At 44.3% G+C, this 15,146-nt stretch overlaps 1 protein-coding gene across 1 annotated transcript in view; it reads left to right on the top strand.

Moving 5' to 3' along the window:
- The first annotated feature begins 156 nt into the window (after positions 1-156).
- The window catches only part of aldh8a1 (aldehyde dehydrogenase 8 family, member A1), a 46,629-nt gene continuing 31,639 nt past the window's right edge, over positions 157-15,146 (top strand). The window contains exon 1 of the mRNA XM_068026255.1: positions 157-376. Coding sequence (XP_067882356.1) covers positions 230-376 — 147 coding nt within the window. The 5' untranslated portion in view covers positions 157-229. The remainder of the gene's footprint in view (positions 377-15,146) is intronic.

The raw sequence follows: 15,146 nt of genomic DNA on the forward strand, positions 1-15,146 counted from the left end.
AGAAGAATAGAACGACAAGTCAATGATTCAACCAGGGCAAGCCGCTCAGAGCCCGCCCCCTATTACCGCCTATTGGTGCACGGAGACCTTGATTGACGGCCACGATTGACATCTGGGGTCGATGATTGGCTGCGGCAGACATCGCTCACCAGGTCCTTGGAGAGGGGGGCGGTCGTACTCTTGTTGGATCGCGATTGTGTCTGGACTGGTGAGGAAGCAGTAGGAAACCATGCCTAAAATGGCTCACCAGAGAACACATTTAATGCTGGAGAATTACATTGGTGGGAAATTTGTGCCGTGCTCCAGACACCTCGATTCCTATGATCCTTCCTGTGGAGATGTGTATTGCAGAGTACCAGACAGCGGTAAGGAGGAGGTGAGACTGGTTCAGCGCAGACAATGTCTGTCAGCTCATGTAAAATTGCAGTAACATTATTTAATAATATTGGCAAATAGAATAAGCCGCCGAAGTTGGTGACAAAATGATTTCAATCTACTCTTGTGCAGGGTACATTGTTCTTCAGTTATTTATCTGATTATTGATTTTTGTAGCATGCAAGCTATTATATTTATTGTATCTTCCCAGGAGGTGTTCAGTCTATTCTAATACAAATTATTTAATCTTATATCATTAAACATTGAATATTAACTTAAATAAACCACGATGCTTCAGTTGGTATTGAGGAGGTGGCCTAAGTCCATCCAGTAGAGAGTATGGAGCTATTTTTAAATATTAGTCTGGTTATTACAGTAATGATGTATCCAAATTGTCAATGCAAAACAATGACTAAGAGGAGGCTGGTCAAATATTAAGTTTGTATTACAGAACTTATAAAGCATGTTACAACTGAGGGAATATAAATTACAGATTAATGTTATCTCAAAAAAAGGTAAGATATCAGCCTGATTCTGAGGGCTTAATAAGGAGTCTGAAATCTTGTTCCAGGTAAGCATTTGTTGACATTATATTTGAGGCCTGTCAGTCTCAATGCTGTCATCTGAGAGAGGGAGATCCTTTCTGTAACACACACACATGCTTTCTGATGTGTTGATCAAGGAATGGCAGTGACGATAACTGTGGCACTGTCTACCAGCTCCACCCTAAACAAGGATAATGTAGATTATCTCTAACCCAGGGCCATAAATGCAAATCTCAGTTTTGACAGCTTTCAACATTCTCAGTCAGATTACTGGATGAGGTGCTGGGTGACAGATGAAAGATTGGGTCTAGACCCAACCTGACATCAGCCAAAGACAAAGCAACATCGATGATAGCAATGGAGAAAGTGGTGACTGATATTTCTGGCCAAGAGTAAGCCATTGTGGACATAAAAGATGTTAATATTTATTGCAATGTAGGAAAGAAGGCTGGATCCAAACTGTTTAAAACGGGAATTTCTACAGGTGGCGAGATCTGACATTGGGGAAGTATGAACTCTTTTGATACTGGTTAATATCTCTGGTCAGGAAATGTTGCAACACTCACCACATTGTAGACATTGTGCAACATAGGTTTGGGGCCACAAGTACATTACAAATTGTCCAGGAGTATCATGCAGTCTGCTTGTTACACCATGCATTTTTCCAGCCAAAGTAATCCGCACTAAAGAAAGTACAATGGGATATCATGTGATATCATAATTTGGGCCATGATTTTAGAGGATTATGATTTTGACAAATAACTTATCTGTCTGTGAAATGGTACATAATTTGAATCATATGTTACATTGATATGTAAATGAAACAGGAAGTACAGGACAGAAGATTCCAGAATCATATACTTCATTTTCTGCTGACAATTTGGAATTTATGTGCAGCTTTTATACAAATTGAGAAGTTAAAACATCATAGTCATGAGAAAGAAAGTTAAAACCGAGAAGTGATTGATACAAAACTTTGATTCCAAACGACACCAAAACTATTCCAGTAGGTGGAATAACATTCAGATTGTAAACATCATTCAAGTTAATCTAAGTTATATTCACTACATAACTGGCAATCTTAAAATACACATGAATATCTGCAAGAAGTAGTGCAATTATTTTCAAGTGTTGAAATACGAATATACGAAGTAGGAGCAGGAGTAGGCCACTCGGCCCCTCGCGCCTGCTCTGCCATTCAACAAGATCATGGCTGATCTGATTGTAACCTCAAGTCTACATTTCCACCTAACCGTAATAACCTTTCACCCCCTTGCTTATCAAGAAGCTATCTACCTCTGCCTTAGAAATATTCAAAGACTCTGCTTCCACTGCCTTTTGAGGAAGAGAGTTCCAAAGACTCACGACTCTCTGAGAGAAAAAAATTCTCCTCATCTCTGTCTTAAATGGGCGACCCTTATTTTTACCGGTGATCCCTAGTTCTAGATTCTCCCACAAGAGGAAACATCCTTTCCACATCCACCCTGTCAAAACCCCTCAGGATCTTATATGTTTCAATCAAGTCGCCTCTTACTCTTCTAAATTTCAGTGGATACAAGCCTAGCCTGTCCAATCTTTCCTCATAAGACAACCTGCCCATTCCAGGTATTAGTCTAGTAAACCTTCTCAAGTAGTACAATATATGTCAGTTTCAGACAAGAACTTAAAATATAAGCTGTATTTATGTAATTTATGTAGCTATAATATTAATTGTGAGGGAGTTAAATGCTAAAATTCAAATGGTAGATTGCAGTCACAGTGAGTACGTGTGTTTATTTACAGATTTCACATGTTTGGCTTTGGGGGAAATCCTTAATGAAGATGCTGTTCACTGGGTCAGGATGGTCTTAACATTGGCACCGAATGATGCTCCGGCATTCCTTTCAAGGTGTCCAACGCTGACTGTATGGAGGTCAGAGTGGTGACATCCTGCTGGGGTAAAGAAGATTAATATAGAGAATGATAGGTTATTTGGACTCCATTGGCCAGAGAAATGCATGGTACAACAAGCAGACTGCATGATACTGCTAGACAGTTTGTAATGTGCTTGTGGCTTCATACATATACTGCACAATGCCTACAATGTGCATCCAGCCTCCAACATTTATTTATTTTTTTATTTTTTTATTTAGAGATACAGCACTGAAACAGGCCCTTCGGCCCACCGAGTCTGTGCCGACCAACAACCACCCATTTATACTAACCCTACAGTAATCCCATATTCCCTACCAGCTACCTGCACTAGGGGCAATTTACAATGGCCAATTTACCTATCACCTGCAAGTCTTTGGCGGCGGGAGGAAACCAGAGCACCCGACGAAAACCCACGCGGTCACAGGGAGAACTTGCAAACTCCACACAGGCAGTACCCAGAATTGAACCCAGGTCCCTGGAGCTGTGAGGCTGCGAGTGCTCCCACCTACTTGGGGTGGGGGATTAGTCAGCACATATAAACGCTAGCCTAAAAGACATAGGCCCTGGGGAGAATGCCTTCAAAGAAGAGATTGCCTCCCTCCACATGACTGTACACTCCCAAATAGTTCAGCCTCTACGGCTTCCTCAGCCAAAGATGTTGTCCTTGCATTTATCAGACACCTCCTTCTCTCAGATGTTCTTGTTGCCCTGACCTAAAGACATCAATATGGAAGACTCTTCTAGTGAGACGTATGGACAAGATTTTGCTTCATTGGATTTTACAGAAATGAGGACTATATTACAAGAAGATTTTAGAGGAATGTTAAAGTTGAGAAAGATAACTTTTAAAATTATATAGATCTTAAAAATTAAGGGCAAGAACATTTACATGTAGTTTGAAGGTGTTGTATATATGCTATTTCATAGAAAATCATAGAAAATTTATGACATAAAAGGAGGCCATTTGGCCCATCGTGTCCATGCCAGTCGACGAAGAGCTATCCAGCCTAATCCCACCTTCCTGCACTAGGTCTGTAACTCTGCAGGTCACGGCTCTTCAAGTAGACATCCAAGTACTTTTTAAATGTGGTGAGAGTTCCTGCTTGTACCACTCTTTCAGGGAGTGAGTTCCAGGTCCCTACTACCCTCAAAAAGAATGCTTTATATTTAATGCGAATAGATGAGACTATAGTCCCAAACTAATAGAATATGAGATTTGAGTAAATAATATAAAACTGACTCGAATCATTGAAATCAGAGGATGTATGAGGTTCACATTTCATAATATATTGCAGGCACGTTTTGCTTTGGCCTTACTTAGATCCATTTTTGCATATCACAATATTGAATTTTAATTCTTTTTGTATAAAAGTAACATTTCTTTCTGGTGCTTCATGGTAAATCATAAATGCACTTTTTATAGTTTGTAATCTCTCTGCTGGTTTTGAAACTTTTTGATATTTTGGCAATGATTTAGAGACCAGAATGACTACAGTGAATGATAGCCACAGTTTCCTGTGTCTGGGAATACACATCGTCATTCTGTAGGTTATTCCACTAGGAGATATAAAACCATTAAAGAGAGTTCAGGTTTCCACAGTGTGTTATTTTTCACACGGCAGTCATTTTTCTCTGTGTACTACCTGCATGAAGTGGAGTAAATTTGTAATTTATCTAAGTCAAATCTGTTCATTCTGGTAGCTGAGGTGACCATTGTGTGTTAGAATTAGAATTAGAATTAGAACATTACAGCGCAGTACAGGCCCTTCGGCCCTCGATGTTGCGCCGACCTGTGAAACCATCTGACCTACACTATTCCATTTTCATCCATATGTCTATCCAATGACCACTTAAATGCCCTTAAAGTTGGCGCGTCTACTACTGTTGCAGGAAGGGCATTCCACGCCCCTACTACTCTGAGTAAAGAAACTACCTCTAACATCTGTCCTATCCCTCAACTTAAAGCTATGTCCCCTCGTGTTTGCCATCACCATCCGAGGGAAAAGACTCTCACTATCCACCCTATCTAACCTTCTGATGCAGCTAAATACTGATTGATTGCCTTATTTTTCCCAATATTATATTTTATGCAGCCATGGTTGATGATTTGTTGAAGAGAATGGACATATTCTTTTCCCTTCAAAAAAGGAAAGTTTGCTAGGTACATTTTTGCCAGAGTACTAGACAGCAGTGTTGACCACTGCAAGCCCTAACCATTCAATTATACTACACATCTTGCAATCTTTGTAGTTATTTCTGCTTTAGAGCAATGAGAAATCTTAGTGTTGTGGCAGCCAAATCACTGTCAGCATTTAGCAGTGAGTATGGGAGCACCATGAGAAGATCAGTTTGAAATGCTTGAGCTTTGCACCAGTTGCCGTACAACAGCAATTGATGGTAATTAAATGAAACTTTAAAATTGAAGCATAAAAGGATCCCAGGGGTCCATGGATCCAAATTTAAATTTTCAATGTCAGAAAAGAGCTGTCATCACTGTTTTCTAAGTCTAGAAAGTTAACAGGCAGTCGAAGGCTGTGAATACAGTCGTGTGCACATGTACAGAGACTTGCCTTCCATTAACTGGAGAGTGGTGTAAACTGGCGATATAATTCTGATGTCCCACGCACACTCTATGTGGGTAACGGTATCAAAATGTACCTCCATAACGTCAGTATAATTTACAACAACAATGAATTCCATTTATATAGTGCCTTTAACATAGAAAAATATTTTAAAATGCTTTATATCGGCATAATCAGAAAAACATAGATATTGAGCCAAAGAAAGAGATATTAGGAGGAGTGACCAAAAGTTTGGTGAAAGAGTTGGGTTTTAAAGAGGCTCTTAGAAGGAGATGGAGGTGGAGGAGTTTATGGTTTAGCATGGTGTTGGGCCTAAACAGCAGAATGTGTGACCACCAATGGTGGAGTGTAAGGGGTAGGGAAGCACAAGAGACTAAAGTTGGAGGAACAGAGAATGCAAGGGACGGATGGGTTGGAGGTGCTTGTAAGGCTGGACGAGGTTGCAGAGTGTGGGAGGGGATAAGGGATATAAACACGAGGATGTGAAATTGAAATTAGAGGTGTTGGACTGAGAGCCAATGTAGGTCAACAAGGAGAAGAATATTAAGAAACCAGGACTTGGTGTGGTTTAATTTATAAGCAGAAGAGCTTTGGATGAGCTGAAGTTTACAGAGGGTGGAGGATGGGAGTCAATCAGCAGAGTGTTTTAATAGTTGAGTGTGGAGGTAGCAAAACCATGGATGAGGGATTCAAGAGTAGATGGGCAAGGCAGAATCAGACATGAGTGATGTTTACAGAGAGAGAGATAGGTGGGCTTAATGATAGAGAGGATATGGTGTCAGCTCGGGCTTGAATAGATGGCGAGGTTGCCAACAATCTGTTTGAACCTGAAACAATGGCTGGGCATGGGAATAGAATTGATGGCAAGGATGCAGACTAGGTTGTGGGGGCCGAGGGTGATGTTTTGGCCTTCCAAGTGCTTAATTGAAGAAATTTGTGACTTATCCAAGACTGGGTCAGACAAGCAATCTGACAGCACAGAGACAGTGGTGGCATTGAGACAGTTGGTGGAGATGGAATTGGGTGCCATCAGTGTACATTTGGAAGCAAACTCCACTTCTTCAAATGATTTTGCAAAGAGGCAGAATAAAGATAAGAGGTAGAGATGGATTCTTGGGGGACTCTGCTAGTAAAGGTAAAGGAGTGGGAAAAGTAGTTCTGGCTAAAATTAGATAGTTAAAGGTGGAACCACGTGATTGCAGTCTGAGTGAGCTGGACAGTGAAGGAGAAACATTGGAGAAGGATGGTGTGGTTGAATGCAGAGCCTGCAGAGAGAATAAGGAAGGAAAATACTCAACAGTCACAGTCACAAAGAATATAATTTTTGACTTTGGTTAGAGTTATTTCAGGTGATTGGAAAGATTTAAATGTGGATCTGCGAGGAAGATAGGTGCAGATTTGGGAGGCGACAACAAGCTTTGGAGTGGAAAGGGAGGTGGGATATGCAGTGGTAGTTTGCAAGGACAGGTTGAGTTTATTGGCGAGAGGGTTGATGACAGTGGTTTTGAAATGGAGAAGGGCAGTACCTAAGGAGAGGGAACCATTACAATGTCAGCTAGCATGGGGCCAGGAAGGGTAGTGTCCTTGGCCCAACCATCTTCAGTTGCTTCATCGATGACCTTCCCTCCATCATAAGGTCAGAAGTGGGGATGTTCGCTGATGATTGTGCAATGTTTAATACCGTTTGCAACTCCTCAGATACTGAAGCAGTCCATGTCCATATGCACTAAGACCTGGACAACATTCAGGCTGGTAAGTGGCAAGTAACATTCACATCATACAAGTAAGTGCCAGACAATGACTATTTCCAACAAGATAGAATCTTAACCATTTCCCTTTGACATTCAACTGAATTATCATCGCTGAATCCCGCCCTATCAAAATCCTGGGCGTTACCATTGACCAGAAACTGAACTGGAGCAGCCAGATAAAATACTGTGGCTACAAGAACAGGTCAGAGGATGGGAATTCTGTGGCGAGTAACTCACCTCCTGATTCCCCAAAGCCTGTCCACCATCTACAAGGCACAAATCAGGAGTGTGATGGAATACTCTCCACTTTCCTGGATGAGTGCAGCTCCAACAACACTCAGTAAGCTCGACACCATCCAAGACGAAGCGGCCCGCTTGATTGGCACCCCATTTACCACCTTCAACATTCATTCCCTCCACCAACAATGCACAGTGGCAGCAGTGTGTGCCATCTACAAGATGCACTGCAGCAAATCATCAAGGCTCCTTTGACGGCACCTTCCAAACCCGTGACCTCTGCCACCTAGAAGGACAAGCAGATGCATGGGAACATCACCACCTGCAAGTTCCTGTCCAAGTCACACACCATCCTGGCTTGGAACTATATCGCTGTTCCTTCACTGTTGTTGAATCAAAATCTTGGAACTCCCTCCCTAACAGCATTGTGGATGTACCTACCCCACATGGACTGCAGCCATTCAAGAAGGCAGCTCACCACCACCTTCTTAAGGGCAATTAGGGATGGGCAACTAATGTTAGCCTAGTCAGCGATGCCCACATCCCATGAAAGAATAAAAAAACATAACTTTTCAGTGTCAGTGGCATTTGAACGTTATCAAAATCCCTCAATTAAATTGCCTTGCAATTCTCCTCATATCATGGATTTTAAACCCTGTTATTCTCTCCTTATCCTACTCCTTGCCAACCTGTTAAAATAAAGTCTGAAAGTAAAATTGAAAAAGTACGCTTTTGAATTCTGAGTTAGCCATAACTTCAAATGTACATTTCAAACAAAACAGTTAAACACGTTCAACTGAAAAATAAAACAAAAACATAAATTTCATTATATGCTCAATAATCCTGTCAGAATATAGTTCTCTGAAACTGTTGTGTCATAAAACTGTTGTGTCAATTGCTCAATCAATCAGACACTTTATGCAATCTAAATATCTCAAAATCTTTTTGCTGCAGAATCAATAAACTTTTGTACTCCAAACTGACCATATATATTTAACTGTGCACCCTGAGGTAATGATTAATTATAAAGTAGCATTACGGTACAAAGGGCTTTTCTTTTGCTGATTTCAGTAACAATGATCGTTCTGAATAAGTGAGGTATTTTTAGGTGAAAGTAATCATTCAAACAATGAAATGAGAACTGCTATCACAGGATGGCTGCCTTCATTCTGTATTGTTTTAGACAGGGACAGGCATTTGGAAATATAATGGCCTGGAATTTGCGGCGGTAATGACAGGAAAACTCAGTGTTTGTATCATTAACTCCTCTGACACTGACAACAACTTTTGAAGTCTGCTCATGTGCAGAATAATACAGGAATCTAGAAGTTTCTGTCAGTGATTTTATGCTTCTCCAGATGGTGCGGTTTTGACGCATCCCCCCCCCCCAACCCCCACCGCTGCCACCACCCCCCACCCCCCACCACACAGACTTTAATCTGTGGAAATCAATTCTACATTTATGCTATTAGTCTCACTGTGTAGTTGCACCTTATTAAATGAACTGTAACTGGGTTTTTAATGGTGTACTAACCTCTGCTAAACATCCTAACTGGCCCTGAATAGCGAACTTTATATTTGTGGAATGTCAAATTTCTCCATAACAATAAAAAATTCCACATGTTGGCCAGGACTTTACAGGAAACAAGAAAGCCCCAACGTCGGAACTGAAAGCGTGTGGCGAGGCCGCACGAGCTGGGGGCGGTGTTGCAAACGTGATATTTTCACGGTCACCAATTAGCAGCCAGCAGGCGGGAGAGTCGGCCAGTTAGGCAGCGCGGGTGGGGGCAAGTTCTGGCTCAGGCAATGCTGGCTCCATCTTTAAAAAGCAGCCAGCGGTACTTGTACATGCAGCAGTCCCAGAGGGAAGACGAGGGCACCCTGGCAGAAATTGATATGGCTGAAGGCAGATCAAGGGTTGCTCCAAAATTCAGTGATGCCCCCTGGAGGTGCTCCTGCAGGCTCTAAGGGCATGGAGGGAGGTCCTATTTCCTCAACACTGCAGGAAGAGACCAGCTCACCAAAGCAAGCAGGTCTGGATGGAAGTAGCAGAGAAGGTCAGCAGTTGCCGAGTTGTAGTCCATACCTGCTGTGTTGTGCTGAAAGATGGTCAATGACCAGATATGTTCTGGCAAGGTGAGTGCAATGCGTAGTATTAAGCTTGCAGCCTGAAATGTTATTGAAGATGAATATGAGATTGGAGAAGGCGTTGTCCCGTGGCAGCTGTTGTATCTCTCCTTGCATTTGTGCTTAAGTTCCTCACAGGTGTAAGTAGCCATCTCTGTAGTGGGTAGTCCTTGTCACCCAGTATATATCCTTGAAGGTGTGCAGTGGGGTCTGAAAAGGTCAGGCCCCTGGGACTGCCTTAACATGTAGGCATTGTGGCAGCTTCCCAGGAATCTCGCACAGGTTGAAGGATCCGTTTGCGATGGTTGCAGACCAGTTGTATAGTGAGTGAGTGAGTGGAAGCCCTTCCTATTGCTGAAAGCTGCTGCCTGGTCTTTGGAGCCTTGATGGCCACACGTGTGCAGTCATAGTGTCATAGAGTCATAGAGTTATACAGCACAGAAACAGGCCCTTCAGCCCATTGTGTCTGTGCCGGCCATCAAGCACCTAACCATTCTAATCCCATTTTCCAGCACTTGGCCCGTAGCCTTGTATGCTATGGCATTTCAAGTGCTCATCTAAATACTTCTTAAAATGTTGTGAGGGTTCCTGCCTCTACCACCACTTCAGGCAGTGTGTTCCAGATTCCAACCACCCTCTGTGTGAAATTTTTTTTCCTCAAATCCCCTCTAAACCTCCTGCCCCTTACCTGAAATCTATGCCCCCTGGTTATTGACCCCTCTGCTAAGGGAAAAAGTTTCTTCCTATCTCACCTATCTATGCCCCTCATAATTTTGTATACCTCAATCGATGACACCTTGCACCTGAGGGAATCCAGCAATGGCCCCGAATCCTGTAGCCTTCTCAGCTTGACTGTTCGGATTGGTATGGAAGCGCACGTATTGGCTCGCACTCTTGAGCATGACATTGTTTAGTTTAGAGATACAGCACTGAAACAGGCCATTCGGCCCACCGAGTCTGTGCCGAACATCAACCACCCATTTATACTAATCCTTACACTAATTCCATGTTCCTACCACATCCCCACCTGTCCCTATGTTCCCCTACCACCTGCCTATACTAGGGGCAATTTATAATGGCCAATTTACCTATCAACCTGCAAGTCTTTGGCATGTAGGAGGAAACCGGAGCGCCCGGAGGAAACCCACGCAGACACAGGGAGAACTTGCAAACTCCACACAGGCAGTACCCGGAATTGAACCCGGGTTGCTGGAGCTGTGAGGCTGCGGTGCTAACCACTGCGCCACTGTGCCGCCCTTTGGTGACCATCTTGATGCAGTGATGAGCTGCAGACTGGAAGATCCCACAGATATCTCCAGAAGATCCCTGGAATGATCCTGAGGCGTAGAAATTCAGCTCTGTGGTGACCTTCAACGCCCACCAATTCCCAGCTTCTCCTCTATCATGGCACACAGCTTGGTGACCATTTCCCTGGAGGGGCACAGTCTTTGGCGACACTGATGCTCTGACATTTGCAGGAACCTGAGCCTCTGACAGTACACCCTTTCTAGTGGATAGTGTTGTCTATGCATAAGAGGCTGGTTACATGCCCCTCTGTGCCCGGCTCTTCCATGCCCCCTTCCAGGCTCATGATCCTGGTTCCCCTCTGGGTGTTGCTTCCTCACTCCCTGTGGCTGCAGCTCTCGCCCTCTCTGATGCTTCTTCTCACTGGAGGTTTCAAACCCTGAGTGAATGAGGCCCAAGGCAAATAGTTGTACTCAGTTCTCTGGGCCTCCCCCCTGCCCTTAATCTGTACATACAAGTGCCAAGTCAGAGAGGACACTCAGCCAGAATGCCTCCACTCATGCTAGCCAAGTTTGTCTTTGCTCCTGATTACTACAGCCGCTGTTTACTCAGTATCACACACCCTACCAAATCATACATCTCGCAACGGCTGCTGACTGACCTTCCTGCTGCATTCCAGCATGACCTGGCAGTTTGGCTGCCTCTGGTAATATCTGCTTGCGACGGAAACACTTCGGGCTTCCCACCTGATGCCTGTCGCTGCCATTTTACTACCTCTTCCGCCTCCCAGCCCGTCTCCAAAGCGCTGTGGAAATCGTGGTCATTTTTTAAAAAAGTAAACTTATTTCTATTTATTTGTTTGTTTATCTTTATTTTAGCTTCTATCTAAATCAAATCATTAATTTTTATTTTGCTATCTGATAATTTAGCTTAAAAATAAAGGATATTAAGGCTTTTAACTTCATGCTTTGTTGTGTGTGAATCCTTCAATGTGATTGGCTTTTTTAAAATTCATTCAGGAATGTGGGCGATGCTGGCCAGACCAGCATTTATTGCCCATCCCTAATTGCCCTTGAGAAGGTGGTGGTGAGCTGCCTTCTTGAACCACTGCAGTCCATGTAGGGTAGGTATGCCCACAGTGCCAGGAGTTCCAAGATTTTGACCCAGCGTCAGTGAAGGAATGGTGATATAGTTCCAATTCAGGATGGTGTGTGACTTGGAGGGGAACTTGGAGAGGAGTGGTGTTCCCATGCATCTGTTGCTGTTGTGCTTCTAGTTGGTAGAGGTCGTGAGTTTGGAAGGTGCTGTCTGAGGAGCCTTGGTACTTTGCTGCAGTGCATCATGTAGATGGTGCACACTGCTGCTACTGTGCATTGGTGGTGGTGAAGGGAGGGAATGTTTGTAATTGGGGTGCCAATCAAGCGGGCTGCTTTGTCCTTGATGGTGTCGAGCTTCTTGAGTGTTGTTGGAGCTGCACCCATCCAGGGGAGTATTCCATCATACTCCTGACTTGTGCCATGTAAATGGTGGACAGGCTTTGGGGAGTCACGAGGTGAGCTACTTGCTGCAGGATTCCTAGCCTCTGACCTGTTCTTGTAGCCACGGTATTTATATGGCTACTCCACTTCAGTTTCTGGTCAATGGTAATCCCCAGGATGTTGATAGTGGGGGATTCAGCGATGGTAATGCCATTGAATGTCAAGGGGGCAATGGTTAGATTCTCTCTTGCTTGAGATGGTCATTGCCTAGCACTTATAGAACAAAGAACAAAGAACAGTACAGCACAGGAACAGACCATTCGGCCCTCCAAGCCTGCGCCAATCTTGATGCCTGCCTAAACTAAAACCTTCTGCACTTCCGGGGACCGTATCCCTCTATTCCCATCCTATTCATGTATTTGTCAAGATGCCTCTTAAACGTCACTATTGTACCTGCTTCCACCACCTCCCCCGGCAACAAGTTCCAGGCACTCACCACCCTCTGTGTAAAGAACTTGCCTCGCACATCCCCTCTCACCTTTGCCCCTCTCACCTTAAACCTATGTCCCCTAGTAACTGGCTCTTCCACCCTGGGAAAAAGCTTCTGACTATCCACTCTGTCGATGCCTCTCATAACTTTGTAAACCTCTATCATGTCACCCCTCCACCTCCGTCGTTCCAGAGAAAACAATCCGAGTTTATCCAACCTCTTCTCATAGCTAATGCCCTCCAGACTAGGCAACATCCTGGTAAACCTCACCTGTACCCTCTCCAAAGCCTCCACGTCCTTCTGGTAGTGTGGCGACCAGAATTGCACGCAATATTCTAAGTGTGGCCTAACTAAAGTTCTGTACAGCTGCAGCATGACTTGCCAATTTTTATACTCTATGCCCCGACCAATGAAGGCAAGCATTCCGTATGCCTTCTTGACTACCTTATCCACCTGCGTTGCAACTTTCAGTGACCTGTGGACCTGTACGCCCAGATCTCTCTACCTGTCAATACTCCTAAGGGTTCTGCCATTTACTGTATACTTCCCACCTGCATTAGATCTTCCAAAATACATTACCTCACATTTGTCCGGATTAAACTCCATCTGCCATTTCTCCGCCCAAGTCTCCAACCGATCTATATCCTGCTGTATCCTCTGACAATCCTCATCACTGTCTGCAACTGCACCAACCCTTGTGTCGTCCGCAAACTTTCTAATCAGACCAGCTACATTTTCCTCCAAATCATTTATATAAAGTACAAAGAGCAAAGGTCCCAGCACTGATCCCTGCGGAACACCACTAGTCACATCCCTCCATTCAAAAAGCACCCTTCCACTGCTACCCTCTGTCTTCTATGACAGAGCCAAACCGGCCAATTATGTGGCACAAGTGTTACTTGCCACTTATCAGCCCAAGCCTGGATATTGTCCAGGTCTTGCTCCATTTCTCCATGGACTGCTTCAGTATCTGAGCAGTCGCAAATGGTGCTGAACATTGTGCAATCATCAGCGATCATCCCCACTTCTGACCTTATGACTGATGGAAGGTCATTGATGAAGCAGCTGAAGATGGTTGGGCCTAGGACACTACCCTGAGGAACTCCTGCAGTGATGTCCTGGAGATGAGATGATTGACCTCCAACAACCACAGCTATCTTCCTTTGTGCTAGGTGTGACTCCAACCAGCGGAGAGTTTTCCCCCTGATTCCCATTAAGTTCAGTTTTGCTAGGGCTCCTTGATGCCATACTCAGTCAAATGCTGCCTCACTTTCACCTCACCTCTGGAGTTCACCTCTTTTGTCCATGTTTGAACCAGGGCTATAATGAGGTCAGGAGCTGAGTGGCCCTGGAACTCAAACTGAGCATCAGTGAGCAGGTTACTGCTAAGCAAGTGCCACTTGATAGCTCTGTCGATGACCCCTTCCATCGCTTTACTGATGATCGAGAGTAGACTGATAGGGCGGTAATTGGCCGGTTTGGATTTGTCCTGTTTTTCTGTGCAGAGGGCATACCTGGGCAACTTTCCACATTGCTGGGTAGATACCAGTGTTGTCGCTGTACTGGAACAGCTTGGCTAGGGGTGTAGCAAGTTCTGGCGCACAGATCTTCAGTACTGTTGCCCGAATGTTGTCAGGGCTCATAGCCTTTGCAGTATCCAGTGCCTTCAGTCGTTTCTTGATATCACGCGACGTGAATCGAATTGGCTGTGTGATGCTGGGGACTTCAGGAGGAGGCCTAGATGGATCATCCACTCAGCACTTCTGGCTGACGATTATTGCAAATGCTTCAGCCTTATCTTTCGCACTGATGTGCTGGGCTCCCCCATCAACGAGGATGGGGATATTTGTGGAGCCACCTCCTCCAGTTAGTTGATTAATTGTCCACCACCATTCTCAATTGAATGTGGCAGGAATGCAGAGCTTAGATCTGATCCATTGGTTCTGGGATTGCTTAGCTCTGTCTATTGCACACTGCTTATGCAGTTTGGCATGCAAATAGTCCAGTGTTGTAACTTCACCAGGTTGACAACTCATTTTGAGGTATGCCTGGTGCTGCTCCTGGCATGCCCTCCTGCACTCTTCATTGAACCAGGTCGAGTGGGGTATATGCCGGGCCATGAGGTTACACATTGTGGTTGAGTATAATTCTGCTGCTGCTGATGGCCCACAGCACCGCATGGATGCCCAGTTTTGAGTTGCTAGATCTGTTCGAAATCTATCCCATTTAGCACGGTGATAGTGCCACACAACACGGTGGAGGGTATCCTCAATGTGAAGATGGGACTTTGTCTCCACAAGGACTGTGCGGTGGTCACTTCTACCAATACTGTCATGGACAGACGCATCTGCAGCAGGCAGATTGGTGAGGACAAGGTCAGGTATGTTTTTCCCTCTTGTTGG

This window comes from Heterodontus francisci, chromosome 3 (assembly GCF_036365525.1).
Source record: "Heterodontus francisci isolate sHetFra1 chromosome 3, sHetFra1.hap1, whole genome shotgun sequence".
Classification (NCBI taxonomy): domain Eukaryota; kingdom Metazoa; phylum Chordata; class Chondrichthyes; order Heterodontiformes; family Heterodontidae; genus Heterodontus; species Heterodontus francisci.